Consider the following 15,012-nt stretch of genomic DNA (forward strand, 5'->3'; position numbering starts at 1 on the left):
CTCAGTAGAGTTGGTCCCTTCACCAGCCTTTGCTTAAACCACCTCTCAGCTGAGTAATAAGCAGTTGGCAGGAGGCAATGTCCTTCATGTGCTAACCTGGACACGAGCACTTGCCTCCACCAGCTCTTCGAGGTGAGGAACCACAGCAATCCACTCCCGACTTATGACATGATTCATGACTTGGCCTTTCCAACAATTGGCTGGATATTTATGTCCCCAGAGTGGTATCTATGAAACCTCTTCTTTCTTGTCTCTTCTTTGCATAACTAATTAAACCCTCTAACTGAAGACCCTCTGGCCCTCCGCGAGACCGGCGGAGGCACAGGTAACGTGTGGGAGTGGGTTGTGTTGGGCTGGCGTTGGGTCCTGCCCATGGGCTCACACATTCATTCCTCATGAAGAAAGGTTAGCTTGGAGTGGGACAACATTGGCCTCTGGTTCTTTGGATGTTGCAAAAAAAATCCTACCCCAAACACCTCCAGAATCGGTGAATAGAGATGCTCGGGTTGGGACACGAAGAAAGCCAGCCGTAAACAAAATGCAACACATGTGTTTCTTCCTGAACACCATCGAGACGTGACACATTTCTCTAAAAAGGAGGGCCCTTGGGCTAGGTGACAGCTTGGAGATGCATGCTGGTTGCACGCTGGCCATGGTTTTGAGTGGGTGGATAATCCCATGCCAGCCAGTTTGTAGCATGGTTGCTTGGTCCACCCCAGCGGTGCTTCAGGACCCTCTCCGGTGAAAAAAACCAACCACCTTCTCACCAGTGCTCTGGTTTCTTCATTCTGAACCAGCTGGGCTGCCCTTCAGGTCCTGAGCAACCCTGGAGACAGTCTGAACTCCACATCACTTGATGTGTCCATCAAGAGACCCCCAACTTGGGTCAGGGCTTCATAAAACCTCCTGACAGGTCATCCATCAAAAGTCTTTCCCCTCTTGGCAGGCAAAAGCATTTCCTTTGCAGCTCTCATTTCTTGGCTCAACTCTCTCCTTCACCTTTTCCAAGGGAATTGTCCATGGCTCCGACCCCATCCACAGAGAGCTGGAGAGCCAACAACCAAGCTGTGGGGTGGAAAGGTGGCCAGGAGCAAGAATGAGCTGGTTGTCAATGATGCTGATTGTATAAAATCAAATAAATTGGCAGACGGATGAGGAGGAGGAAGGGATGCCCACACGCTCACCTCTCCTTCCCATCCCCTCCCTCCTCCCTCCCCTCCCGCCGAAGAAAAGTTACTGGTCTGGTTGTTTTGTAAAGAAACCAACACAAAGAGAGTCTCTGCCTGGCGTGTGCCCTCCCTGCTTCACATCACGAAGAGGCTCAGCACGGCAAGAGCGAGGAGAAGCCGCATCGGGAGCGGAGAGGCTGCCCAGAGGGATGGAGCTGCTGGGCTGGAGGTTCCTGACGACAGGCGAGTGGAGCCCCGCAAGAGCCTCTCCTCTCCGGCCACCTGCAAGAGAACAGAGGCAGCACGGGGTGAGTGGTGTGGTTCTTCCCCACCGCCCTGGTTTCAGAGCTAACTTTCTTCCCAGCAGCTGGTGAGAGGCTGTGTTTGGGTTTAGAGGCTGCCCAGAGGGATGGAGCTGCTGGGCTGGAGGTCCCTGACGACAGGCGAGTGGAGCCCCGCAAGAGCCTCTCCTCTCCGGCCACCTGCAAGAGAACAGAGGCAGCACGGGGTGAGTGGTGTGGTTCTTCCCCACCGCCCTGGTTTCAGAGCTAACTTTCTTCCCAGCAGCTGGTGAGAGGCTGTGTTTGGGTTTAGGACTGAGACCCAAACTGGCCAATGGTCTATTCTATACCATGCACATCATGCCCAGTATAGACCTGCTCCTCTGTGAAAACAGAGTGGAGGGAGGTGAATCGGGTGTTTTCCCAGCAAAAGAAATAGGGAAGAGGTTTAAAAAAAAACAAACAACAAACCCGTGTGTGGAAGCTCTCTGAATTTATCATCTAGCCCCAGTGCAAAGCCCACGCTCAGCCCTTGGAGTCTAGTTAACTGACAGCTTCTGTTACCTGAACGTTCAGCAAATCAGGGTCACTGTTAATTATTCAACGGTAAAATAATTCAATCTGAAAATTACTCTGGTGGGTGGCAAATCAAGGTTGTTGCTTTTTATTTAAAAATAAGGTTTTTAATGCCTACTACTGCCATCATCAGTAAATTAATCTGTTAATTGTTTCAAAATAAATTCAGTTTAATATTATTTTGTTACTAACAATTTGCTGATGACTGGAACCTTTAATCTGAAATCTTCCAATGCTTAGCAAACCTTAGTGAGTCAAACCTCTACGTTATAACCTCCAGGATCCTCATCTAACAAGGGAAGAACCCGTGTCCCAGGCAGCTGAAATGCTTCTCTGACGCTGTGCAGCTGCCCTGCAGGAGAGTGGGGAGCCAAACCAGTGGTCCTGGCTCCCTTTCTACACTCCTAAAAAGCCCATAGACATTCCCAGTATTAAAAAAAAACAAAAACAAAAAAACAAACAAAAAACTGTATCACTCTGTAGCATCCATGAAAGAAAAGAGATGATCACCACCAGGCAGGAGGGCAGAGTCAGGGATAGGAGCGGGTAGCCCTGTGCTTGATGTTGGGGTAGAATATGGCTGGGCACAAAGAAGAAGGTGAATCAGGGACCCCAGGAGGTGAGGGAAGGTTGTATATCTGCAGGTAGCTGAAATGACACAGGTGGAAGCGGGAGCTGAGGTGAGGAGGGCTGGAGGGCATGGAGGAGGTATAGACATGGCCAAGCATCTCTTAGGGCCAGGTCAGCCCTCTCCTACCTTGGTGGGCTGGAGGTGCTCAAAGATGTTCTCTCTGAGGGTCGCCACGGCTCTGTTGGTGTTTCGCTCCTGCTTGTACATCTGTGTGGTTGGGGGGACGGATGGGGCCACAGCTGCATTCAGGTAGGTCCCATTGCCAAAGGCCAGGATGGCATTTTCTTTGTGTGGGAAGGAGATGGAGAAAAGCATTGTCAGGGCAACGTTTCCACGGGAAAGCACATGCATCCCTTCTCCAGCTTCCTTTGCATCACCCAAATGCATGCCCAAGGGTCTTCAGAGCTCCTTTGCTTAAAGCACAGGGAGCTGGACACCTATAGACTCTTGAGGGCATCTCCACACCCTCATTCAGAAGAAGCTTCATCAGCAGTGTGCGGGGTGATACTTACGGAGACAGATATTGTCGGTGAAGAGGTGCAGAAAGCTCTCACACTCTTCCTGCCGGTTGCCGCTGGCGTTGCACGTGCACCAGGGAGCTATGCTGGAAGTTGAGTTGTCGATGTAGTTGGGTGTGATGGGGCTGCCTGCCAGGAAGGATGGAGAAGTGTTACTGCAAGGCTGGTACTTCAAGAAGGGAAAATGATTTCCCTGCTTGCTGCTCTCTTGGGTTGCTCTGCTTCCAGCCTTGGCTGAGCCCCTCCGTGATGGGCTATCAGTCCAAGGAATGGGCAGCTCCTGGGAACTCAGGTTCCCAAATAACTTTCAAAACCTGTATCTGAATGTGACAGCTCCAGAATGGTCAGAGACAACAAATTAAGCCAGAATGATGTATTGACCCAAAAAGCTGTCAATCTGCCCCATCCATCAGAATAGACCAAGTCCAATGGCCATTGGTGCTTCTCTTTGGACTCTGTGCTTGTGCTAACTGCTGCCAGCTGGGTCTCTGCAGCATCTGAAAACCCAATTTGACATCTCTGGAGTCAGCAAGATGGCAGTGGATGGTGATTTCCAAGGGCATCTCAGCTCTGCACCTTACTGTCCTCATAGCTTTTAGCTGGCCGGAGTAAGAGGAGATGTTTCCCACCCAGAGGAGATGTTTCCCACCCCGAGGAGATATTTCCCACCTGAGGGATGCCGTCTCTTACCGATGATCCCCGTGTACGCCAGCAGACAGGCAGCGTAGCTGTCCCTCCGGCAGCCGCTCGCAGCCTGCGGGGACGGCTGGCAGTTAAACTGGAACTCTGCGTAGCGTGACCTGATGGAGCGAGAGTGCAAAATGGGACATTTTAGCACAGATATTTGGGGCAAAAAGGGATGTAATAGTGCACCGGTAGTGTTTTCACATTTGTAAAAATCCTTTGCTGCCATAGGTGTTGCTAAACCAGTTGGAATGAATGAATGTCAGGTTGTATTCTCCTGCCTTCCCACCCCAACAAACCCAGAAGTAGGTTTTATCCCTTTGAGATGAGACATGAGTAGGTGCTGTAGTTAATGTTTTACTGCAAGGAAGGTCCAGTCTTGGAAGAAATGTTTGTTTTGTGATGTGGGAATCTGGTTTTCAAGGGGAGAGCTGTTGCAGCCAACGAGGGAATTCATCCTTGTATTGCCATGATCTGACTCCTGGGTGACTCTGGCTCTCTTTGCATGGCCAAAGAAGGGCAACAAAGCTGGCGAAGGGTCTGGAGCACAAGTCCTCTGAGGAGAGGCTGAGGGAACTGGTGTTGTTCAACCTGGAGAAAAGGAGGCTGAGAGGAGACCTTATTGCTCTCTACAACTGCCTGAAAGGAAGGTGCAGCCACGTGGTGGTTGGTCTCTTCTCCCAAGTAACAAGTGACAGGACAAGAGGAAATGTCCTCAAGTTGAGAGGGGAGGTTGAGATTGGATACTAGGGAAAATTTCTTCACTGAAAGGGTTGTCAAGCACTGGAACAGGCTGCCTGGGGAGTGGTGGAATCACCGTCTCTGGAGGGATTTAAAAGACATGTAGATGTGGTGCTGGGGGACATGGTTTAGTGGTGGGCTTGGCAGTGTGAGGTTACAGTTGGACTTGATGATCTTAAAGTTCCTTTCCAACCTGAATGATTCTATGATTCTATAACTTCCTCTAGAGACCTAAACCTTCATTTTGGGTCTGTTTTGCCAGAAGAGAGAATCACTCCAGTCCAGTTTCTCTCTCTTCAAAGATTATGCTCTAAGGGTAGATGAGGTCAACTTCAGATTAAGGGAAATGCCCAAGGACTCAGATACGAAACACTCTAACCATCACCAGGGCTGCTGCCACATCCTCTGCTGTAGGCACCCATTCTCAGGAGAAGACTGGGCTCTCTGGAGCCTGTGGATCAAGAGGTTTATGACCACAGACCGCTGTGCCTCAGTTTTCATGTTGTCTAGGTCGAATCACCAAACCATTCCACTTGGCACAGAGCAGCTTTGAGTCAAACACTGGGCTTGTTGAGTCCATCTGGGCCATGCAGGGAAGCTGGTGCATCATTCAGACGGATTGCCAGATTGCTCTTTGCATGCTCCCCTGCTTGCTTGGTTGGATAAACTCTGGAAATCATGCTGCCAGCAAGATGTTTGCTATCTAGTTCTTTAGGGATGAGTTAGTTGTTGGCACACAGGCGTCTAGTGGTGTTTGGACGTTGTAGGATAGCTAAGACATCCACATGGGGCTTTCAGGTAGGACGTAGGACTTGATGGAGATGTCCTAGATGTCACCAAGGTGAAGATCCAAATCCATCTAAACAGGCATCCCGTGGTCAGGTAAGAAGGCATCTCAGGTGGCATTTGAGATGCTTGGGAAACTCAAGCAAGCACTAGCACTGCCGACACTTGATGGCAGGGCTCTTTAGATGACAACCTGCAGTGTCTGAACGGTGAACTGGGCACCTCAAATGTTTGCTCTGCCTGGATCTTCTCAGAAAAATCTGTGCATGTTGCTCCTCCCAGACAGTCTCTCTCTTCCAGACACTCTGTCGGTGCTCCTGGTCAGTGTCAGCACTCTGGCTTGCGCTTTCCTGCCCACTTCTCTCCTCCTCCCCAGTCTTCTCCTTGTTTTCTCTTCTTTGTTCTCATGTTTGCCCCATACCAACCCCTTTCTCCTGTGCCATGGCCAGGCAAACTCCTCTTGCCTAAATTTTTCCTGCATTATTTAAGGGAGGGAGATACCTATTGCAGGGCTTGTATCATCCGTGTTTCTAGAGCCCACCCCTCCAAGCTGGGAAATTCAAGGGGTTGCAGCTGTGGAGAAGCTGCAGGAGGACTCAGCAGTGCAGGCAGGGTTAGCCCTGGAGTATTTTACTCTGTTTCTTTAAAGTGCCAGGATTTGTTACTCTCTCCTTGTGGTTTCTGCACTGCTAGCTTTGACCGGGTCACACATCAACCCCTTGCTCCTGACATGTCTCTAGAGGATGTTTTATATTATATATTCAGAGACCAAGGAACCAGATAATTAACAGCTGTGCTTGCTTGCAGGAAATAGTTTCCATCCTCCTGGGAAGCAACACTCTCCCCTTTGAACCTCTTCTTCCCTGCTTGTCTTGTTAGGGAGAGGGCAGTACCCATCCGTTTCGGATTCCCTGGGTAGCCAGGGGAAGTCTGAGCAAGAGCTGGTGTGGGTCGGGGGCTTTGCACCTTTCAGAGCCAGCTTCGGATGTATAGCTCAGTTGTTCTCCTTCATCCACATTTCTGGAGTACAGAGGGGTGTACCTGTTTTTAGTACCTGTTTTTCCTTCCAAGAGAATGCTGCTGCTCTCACTTCCCTTTGTGAAAAGATACAATTTTTTAATTGTAATTTAAATATGATGTGCTGATAGGGAACAGCTGCTGGAAGTTAGCTCAGGAAGTCCCAAAACCCATTATAATTACAGACTGGGGCAATACTTGGAGATGTGTCCTACACTTGCTCTTGTGCTCTTCTCCAGGTGTCTGCTCATGGCCACGGCTGCACACAGGACACTGGGTTGGGACCACCACGTCTGGTGAGTACGGCTGCTCTTACGTCTTACATCTCGTACTGACAGATGGGCTTCACTCCTGAGAGCTGTATGTGGAGTAACCTTCTGGACTATCAAAGACTTTCTGAGAAACAGAGAGGTGAAAATAGCACAGCTGAGGGAAAAACACTTAAGGGGTCTTCCTGTGAGCGTGGACATTGGGATGGGTCTGTGCATGTGTGCATGCACGGGACTGAAAGGGAAACAGAGGAGCAGACCACCCTGGCTGCCTACTGTGTGGTGGATCTGGAGTGAGAACAGTGACTGAGACTTCTACTGCAGTCACTAAAACATCCAGCTTTGCAGCAGAAGGTTATATTTTTTATATGTATGATAAATTTTTCTTATTAAAAAAAGGAGAAAGCCATGGTTTTAAGGTATCTACAAGTGCCTGTGACTGTGAGGATAACTTGGATGCTCCTGTAGGATGCTCTGAGCTAGGGGAGGTGGACAGTGAGGAGACTGATGAAAGTGGCTGCAAGCACCGCAGCCCTGGTTAGCTTGCACCTTCCTGGAACTATTCCCATAGCAGGTGTTTCTTTAGGATCAAAGCCAAAAACCCATAGAAAAGGTCCGAAAAACTCCAGCACAAACATCTCAGTTCTTCTCCTGTCTGTTAATGCCTTCTGTACAAGAGTATGGTCAAGGACATGGGTCATGGGAAGGAGCCACTCAAGCAGTGGCCTATGTCAATGGGTTGTGGTGGGATGGGTGCCTCCAGACAGCATCCTTCAGGCAGGTGCATTGGCTCTGGTCACCAGGCTGTCACCAGTGGATGAACCCCAGTCTTGTCCAAGGGCCAGCTCTCCATGGTGACCACCCTGGTGTGAGAACCTTACCTGCAAACGTAGTTTTCCCGGCATGAGTCCAGAGGCGCCAGGCAGTTGGGCTTCTCCTTGGACTCGTAGGAGCAGGCAGGAACGATGGTCTGCCGCCGGCGTTCGGCACAGGCCGTGTCATCGCAGGGGCAGAAGAGCAGCTCGTGGGTGTACTCGGGTGGCACGCGGTCGAAGAACTTGCGCAGAGCCTTGTGGCACTTGGAGCGATTGCAGGTGTCGGCCCGGGCCAGGCGCCGGATGCAGAAGGAGACGTACTCTGTCCGCAGCCGCTGGCACATCTCGTCCACGTTGCAGGCTTTGGCAGCATCCAGGCACCTGTTCACCTGGGTCACCTCGTTCTCAGACCCTGTGGGGTGGTGGGAGATGGTGATGGGGTTTTGCGCTGACCTCCGCACCAGCAGCATCACCACCCTATGCACCACCATCCCCATCCTGCTCCCATCTGTGGCCACCTTGGTGAGGTGACCACCACCTCTGGGAAGGCAGTGGCCAGGGTGAAGTCCACATTTGGTTTCTGTGTCCCAGCAGGGCCAAATTCCCCTTCCATACTCACCTTCCCCAGGAGGTGCCATGGCCACACAACAAACCTCACACCCCTGAGACTACCCCACCGAGCTCCTACATTTATGAAATGAAGCTTTGCTCTACCTTGGGCGTCTTATAACACTTTACCAACATGAATTAACCAGCCTGAGTCCTGGGAAGACAGCAGTTATTAGAAAGTGCGTCTATTTGTGGCCATGGCTGGATCCACCAGTGTGATGGGATCTCTTCTAATGGACCTTCTTCCAAAATATTGCCGAAGACCAAACAATAAGTCAGTGTCAAAGCTGGGTCTCCTGATACGTGGGTGGTCTGCACTAACACTTGCGCTCCATCCTCCCTATCATGTGCAATGAGTTTCCTTCAGGTCTCTGGAGGCTCAAATTGTCTTTGGCAGCAGCAGTATTATGTTCATTCCAGGACCTGCCCAACTGAGTGAGAGCTGTCCAGTTCTCAAAGCCCCACAGCAGTGCTCTGGTTTTCCCCATCCAGACCAATCCAGCCCAGTATGCCCACCTTCTAAGCAGTGACACCACCTGTATGGGATGGGGATCAACCATCCTACAACCCAACCTGATGCTCTAGGACCTTGATGCTACCTGCACGTGAGCACACGTGGGTATCTCTCCACACCCTTTGCAAGGTCACCTCTTTGCTGGCTTCAGTGAAATCTCTCTACATTTCCATCCTCTTAACCAAGAGAGGAACAAGAGTCCAGGATTAGCAAAAAAAACCCCAACAAAACCTTGCAGCAGAGGGAACAATCAGGAAAATAAAGCAAAAACTATGGCGAGCAATGAAAAACACCCTGTCTGCGGTAGGCAAATAGGGGTCTGGTGAGTTTATATGCCAACGACCTCCTCTGCAAATAGGCAATAGATAAGAGTGAAAGATATTTGTATAAAGCTGGTTCTAGGGCTCTTTCAAAACTGGTTAGGGCTCTTTTTGCAGAGGGGGGAAATGCTACAGAGTCCCCGGTAGGAGTCAGTTGAGGCTCTGTCTGATCGGAGAGATAAGGTGAGGGTCCTCCAAGCGTGAGTGAGAAAATGAATTTGAAGCCATTTTTCACCCCTCTGAATTAAGCCCATGACCTGAAACACAGTAGAAGGACTTTCTCCCCAGCAGAGAGGATTTTTCACAGGAAAAATCCCCAGAATGTTAAATTTCCAATGCAGAGTCAAGCCCTATCTTTGGCCGGGAGTTAAAGCCAGCCAGTCACTGCTGACAAGTGTTGAAACATTGGCAGTCACTCCGAGCACTTCAAAACTGGCTGCCCTCCTTCATTTTCACTGACGTTATCAGATTCTCCTTCTCCGAGCATTTATTTTTTTCCTTTCCCCTTGTCCCCACTGTTTGCAGTGAGCTGGAAGTCAGATTCCAACTGATGCTCAGTGTGTTCCTACGGCGTAGGTACTTCCCTTGAAAAATGCCCAGAGATTAATATAGTTAGAGCATCGGTTTATGTTGGGGAGCTGTCAGCAAATGTGTAGGAAACAGTTTCTGGGAAAGGTTTCATTACCCATTCCGTTAATGAATCACAGAGAACACACGAGCTTTTCTCCTCTTCCCACGCAACAACGGAGGATGTGCTTTTAAAAATCACCACTACAATTAGAGCAGTGGGATTAATTCCATTTGTACATTTTTTAATAGCGGCCATATATTGTTTACGCAAAACTGGGTTAAAAATAAAATATCTGTTGCTCTGACTTGGCTTGGGGTCATGGGGATGTCTGATGTTTTAACAAGTTATTGGGATTTTATTATTTTTTTTTGGTGGATTTGGAAGAGGGTCCTTTGGCGATGCTGACTGTATAATATTGGACACTGGACAGGCACAAGGCAGCAGGTCATAAGATGTGTTATAAAAGGTATTGAGTATAAATAGGGGAAAAAAAGGTTAAATGAAGAAATGTCATGTCCCTAGATGGATGCTGAGTCCTTATAGCCCTGCTAGTCTGGTCCCATTTGTTTTGTTGCCCAACAAGTTTCAGTCTGCTTTAAGAACCTGACAATATGTGTTTAACCATGCATAAAAATCCCTATTCCTGGATTTCACCGTGCTCTGAAGAGCCCTGTAGGACCTCCAGTGAAAGAGGAAAACTCTTGTACAGGAGGCCATGACCCGGCAAACAGCTTTGTGCATGCTTCACTTCTGTGCACAGATCAGTCAAGTAGAGTCAATAAGAAGATGTCAGGTCAGGGAGCACCCCCCTCTTTCCCCTTGCTGTTCAGATTGTTGAGGGCTGATGGGTTAATTTGCTCCTGGACATTTTCACCTAACAAGCGCCTCGCTATCTCGGGGACTGCAGCCATCCATCGGCTGCAGCGATGTGCTGCTCCTTGCTTGCTTGGCTGCACCCCAGCTGTGGATGCCACCCCAGGGTCAGGTGCACATTTGGGAAGAGCTGCAAGAGGACAGATGTGTTGGCACATCTGCCAGAGTACATTACCTGCTCCCAGACGGGCAGTTTGTTAACAAAATTCACCATCGATAAAGCTTCCCCACGGCTGTGGTGCATAAGCAGAGCTGAACGGTGGTTGTGGTGGCAGCCGTGATGCTGGTGATGGATGGTTTAATAGCCACCGTGCTGACCTTTTAACTGCTGAGCTGGGGGTTCATGCCCTCGAGGGGGTTAAAAGGTGTTGGGCAGCTCTGCTCACGTTGTTAAGCAGATTACACTGTGCAGAGCAGAACATGGGTCTGAGTCCTGAGGTTGCCCTCAGGGCACGGGGTTAATGGCTGTGGCTGGGATCAACCAGTAGGTTGGGTTATTTTTTCCCTGCAGAGTTTGACCCTGTGATGATTGTGGAAGTACATTCTCATACCTAGCGATACCCAAACAGCTCCTGCTCGGCAGGGTGTCTACATGGCACAGGTCATCCACCTGCTATGGAGAACCAGCCCACCTGTGATGGCTCATTGGAAGAAGCCTTCCTGCCATGTCCCTCAATACAGACATGAAAAAGCCAAAGAACAAAAATTACAAGTGTTTCTTCCTAGGACATGTTTTACCAACAGTTTAGCCCAGGAATGATAATCAGCTTCTTGGAAAAATTATTGCAAGGTCTCAGCAATGTTTTGTCAAGAGACCATAAAGGACTGCCTTATCCATAGTGCTTGAACCAGTCAGTGTAAGAGCATCTTCCCACCCTCCTACCTGCAGTGATGGATGCCAGCCGGACGTAATCAAAGCCTCTGATGAACGGCTCGTAGGGGGAACTCTCCAGCACGTTCATGCCTGGGTTGAAAAGAGAAGTTAGTGAGAAGGCAGCTGAGGCACCTGAGGGATGTCCGAGACGTATGAGGTTCAACAGATGCAGTGCAAGTTGGTTGGTGGGTCCAAGGGGACATGTGCTCTAAAGGCCATAAGTAAATGGATACTGACTCAGGAGCTGATGTATGGCCGTATCCTTAGAGATATAAAAATACATATCTAAAAATACATCACGGCTTTGGAGTAGGACAGCCTCTCAGGGAACTGTTGAGTTGCAACCCTCTACAGCTCAAGTCTTGGACCCCTTTACAGGGATTGCCACTAAGGATGGCAGACTGTAGCACAGGCTCTGGCTCATGGGCAGAGTTCAAACCATCAGCTCCCTACGTACATGGGGTTTCCATCACCATTCTTGCTGTTTCCTATATGTCCCTCCCTGGGTCAATGGTCCTCCCCTGTTTCTAGGATGCAGCCAGGGCTGTCTGTGTGGCAACACACACATCTTTGTATTTATTAACACCTCTCCCCTTCTCCTTGCCAGCAGCTCTTTCTTACTCAGCATAGAGCTAATGACCCGCAGCTCCCACAGAAACTTCCCCTCTTCATTTTGAAGTTGCTGGGAAGCTAATTTTATTCAATCGGTGCTTCCCTTTCATCCGCTCAATGGTCTGTAATGCCCCGTCATCCTGATGGATACCATGGAATATTATTGTAGCAAACAGCTCAGTATCGTTTGTTTTTTTATGAGACATTTAGATGGATATGGACAGCAGCAGCAGATGTACTGGCTGGGATAAAAGGACCATCAAACCTCATGCTCGGGGCATATGCTGATCACCAGCTGCGGTCAGGAAGAAACGGCTCCCAGGGTACGCAGCCGCGTGCAATTACCACAGGTGCATTACAAGGCAGCTTTTACACCTTCATTGAAATATCTTGCATCGTTACTGACTGGAGAGGGGCCCATTTGTATGTTCAGCGTAGCAGTTTTATGTCCTGATGATATAGCACCTTATCAGAGAATTGTTATTGGGTTGTCATCGTGTTATTGTGTCTCCAAATGGGAAGGTGGCTAAACACAGGCGTGCTCAGGAGAAGCTGAGTAAATAGGATGCTTTGTAAATTCCCTGAGCACACACTTCTACAATTGATTTTATAAGAGGGCTTCTAGGAAGCTTTTTACAGCCTCCTGGGTATGTATGACTGAGAGACAAAGACCTACACGGGGCATGCGGGTTGGTTTCCTTCCTCAGTCAATTAAACATGTGTAAGGACCCTGAAACATGTGACTATTACGAAATATATCCCCTGGGGGAAATTAAGGCAAGGAAGTCAGAGCTTTGAGAGTGTGAATCTGCATTGCAAGTGAAGTCAGTGCATGAAAAAATGTGGGGCTCAGGGCACAACAGCAGAGAAGCTGGGCAGAGCCTTGGCAGTCTCCCATAACAGCGCTCTCACAGTCATCCCCAAGATGTCTCAAGCTGCTGGGCAGGAAACCCATCCAGCCCGGCCATCCAGCAGTAGTCCATCTCCCACCAGCCCAGGTTGCCCAAAGCCTCATCCAGCCTGGCCTTGAACCCCTCCAGGGATGGGGCATCCACAGCTTCTCTGGGCACCCTGGGCCACTGCCTCACCCCCCGCACAGGAAAACATTTCTTCCCAATATCTCAGCTCAATCTCCCCTCTCTCAGCTTCAAACCGTTCCCCTCATCCTGTCCCTGCACCCCCTGACCCAGAGCCCCCCCATCTCTCCTGTAGCCCCCTTTCAGCACTGGAAGGTGCTGGAAGGTCTCCCCGGAGCCTTCTCTTCTCCAGGCTGCACACCCCCAACTCTCTCAGCCTGTCCTCGCACGGGAGCTGCTCCAGCCTCGGCCCATCTCCGTGGCTCCTCTGGACCTGCTCTAGCATGGAGAGGCTGGATTGCCACCTCTTCCCCAGGCTCCACTTCAATGGAAACAAATTCACCTGGCAAGTAATTATGGGAGGGATTGGATCCTGGAGGGTGCTGAGGTCTCTTATTTCCCCAGCCAGTTCCTATCACCCTGCTCTGCACTCTGCAAGGTGTGGTACCCAAAAGCTTTCCAGGACCTTGATCAAGCAGTTCTTTTTCTGGCAGGCCTGTGCATTATAGTCTCCATCCTCTTTGTTTTGCTTGGCCTTTTGACCTGTGTTATCACCCCTGCACCTTTCCTTTCAGCTATCAGCCAGCAGTGTTTTATTAATCTATTTCACAGCCCATGCCTGGAAGGTTTTGTTTTATTCCCCATTTTAATTTTCATGGTGCATAAAATACTCACCAACCTGACAAGGAAGAGTTATGGCCACTGAGGTGCACTTTTATGATGACTCTTAAAAAACGTCAAAATCCAAACTTACTAAATACTGGCTCTGAGAACACTTTAAATTCCAGCTTGATGTCACCAGCCCCAAATCTTCACTAACCCAAAGACACTGGTGTATTTGAGAGCCTCCAAGAGAGCAATTTTTTTTTTAAGTTCATACTGTTTTTTCCTCAATGCCCATGTTTTTTTATAGTGTTTCTGTAAAATCTATGGCTTTCGTGCTCTTGGCTAACGTACTTACATGCAAAACACACAATGCATTTCCCAGCAAAAGATCTCAATGTATACTGGGTACATCATAAAAAAAGAGGCCAGGTTAAAAAAAAAGGAAAGAGGTGTCTCAGATTTTCAGGATTGCTTTCCCCAAAATGCCATTAGCATGGGGATCGGTAGGTCTTGAGAGGGAACGAAATACTACAGAAGTGACCTTTTAAAGCCATTTTGGTGCTGGGGAGCTCTGCAGAACACCCTAGCAGTAATTCCCTTTTAGGAAAATCATCAGAAATGAGTACCCTGCTCGACTGACCTTCCATCAGCGTGTGGTGGATGCTCCAGTAGACACTCAGGCAGTGCTTCTCCTTTTTCATGCCTCGCTTGCACTTGCAGCCGTACAGCTGGCTGGAGAGCAGAGCCGTCACGGTGCTCCGGCACTGGTTCTTGGCATCGGGGCCCAGCTTGTTGGCTCCGTTGCCTGCGATGCATTGCCGGAGGGTCCTGAATTTGGCGCTGCAGATGGGGTCGTTGGTACAGGACTCGCCTGCTTGAAGGCAGTCCCTGCTTGAGCTGACAGCTTCCGCCATGCCTTCTGCAAGAAAACCGGAGAAGTGGTGTGAGGGTGATGGAGCAACCCCAGGTGGGAAATGAATTGTGTCTCCCATGAGCTGGACCAGGCTGGGATTTCCATCTTCACATGCAGAGATGGAAATCCCTCTCGTCACCATCCACTCACTCTACAAGCAACGACCCTGCTTCTGAAATCTTTAAGCGGGCAGATCCCTCCCCAACAGGTCAGCTGGCAGCTTTGAATGCCCAGGCTTGCCACTCCTGCTCATGGATTGTTCACACAATGGAAAGCACTGGCTGCTGGAGTGTGCTGCAGCACTGCTCAGCAGCACCGCAAAGGAACAGGAATGGGTGAAAAGAAGGGACATTAAGGAGACAAGACACAACCTGAGATTCAACACCTCAACCCAACCTTCTCTCTCATATTGCTGGGTCACCAGCAGCAGTGGGATGTGTGTGGCGTCCAGCTGAGGACCCAGAAGGAGAGGTCACCTCTCTCCTGGAGACCAGGTTCCTCCTGATTTGAGAGAGTGACCCTGCACAGGGTCAGCCTGGAAGCAGGATTATATGTGT

At 49.7% G+C, this 15,012-nt stretch overlaps 1 protein-coding gene across 1 annotated transcript; it reads right to left on the bottom strand.

The window, feature by feature from the left end:
- Window positions 1-1,304: 1,304 nt before the first annotated feature.
- LOC104466365 (GDNF family receptor alpha-4) lies at window positions 1,305-14,463 on the bottom strand. The gene is made up of 7 exons (XM_010079752.1): window positions 14,183-14,463; window positions 11,258-11,338; window positions 7,554-7,899; window positions 3,866-3,975; window positions 3,170-3,304; window positions 2,784-2,941; window positions 1,305-1,451 (listed from the first exon to the last, which is right to left on the bottom strand). Exons 1-7 carry the CDS (start codon window positions 14,454-14,456, stop codon window positions 1,305-1,307), a joined length of 1,251 nt encoding a protein of 416 aa, XP_010078054.1. The 5' UTR covers window positions 14,457-14,463.
- Between the last annotated feature and the right edge of the window lie 549 nt (window positions 14,464-15,012).

Source organism: Pterocles gutturalis, unplaced genomic scaffold, assembly GCF_000699245.1.
Source record: "Pterocles gutturalis isolate BGI_N339 unplaced genomic scaffold, ASM69924v1 scaffold21104, whole genome shotgun sequence".
In the NCBI taxonomy this organism is placed as follows: domain Eukaryota; kingdom Metazoa; phylum Chordata; class Aves; order Pterocliformes; family Pteroclidae; genus Pterocles; species Pterocles gutturalis.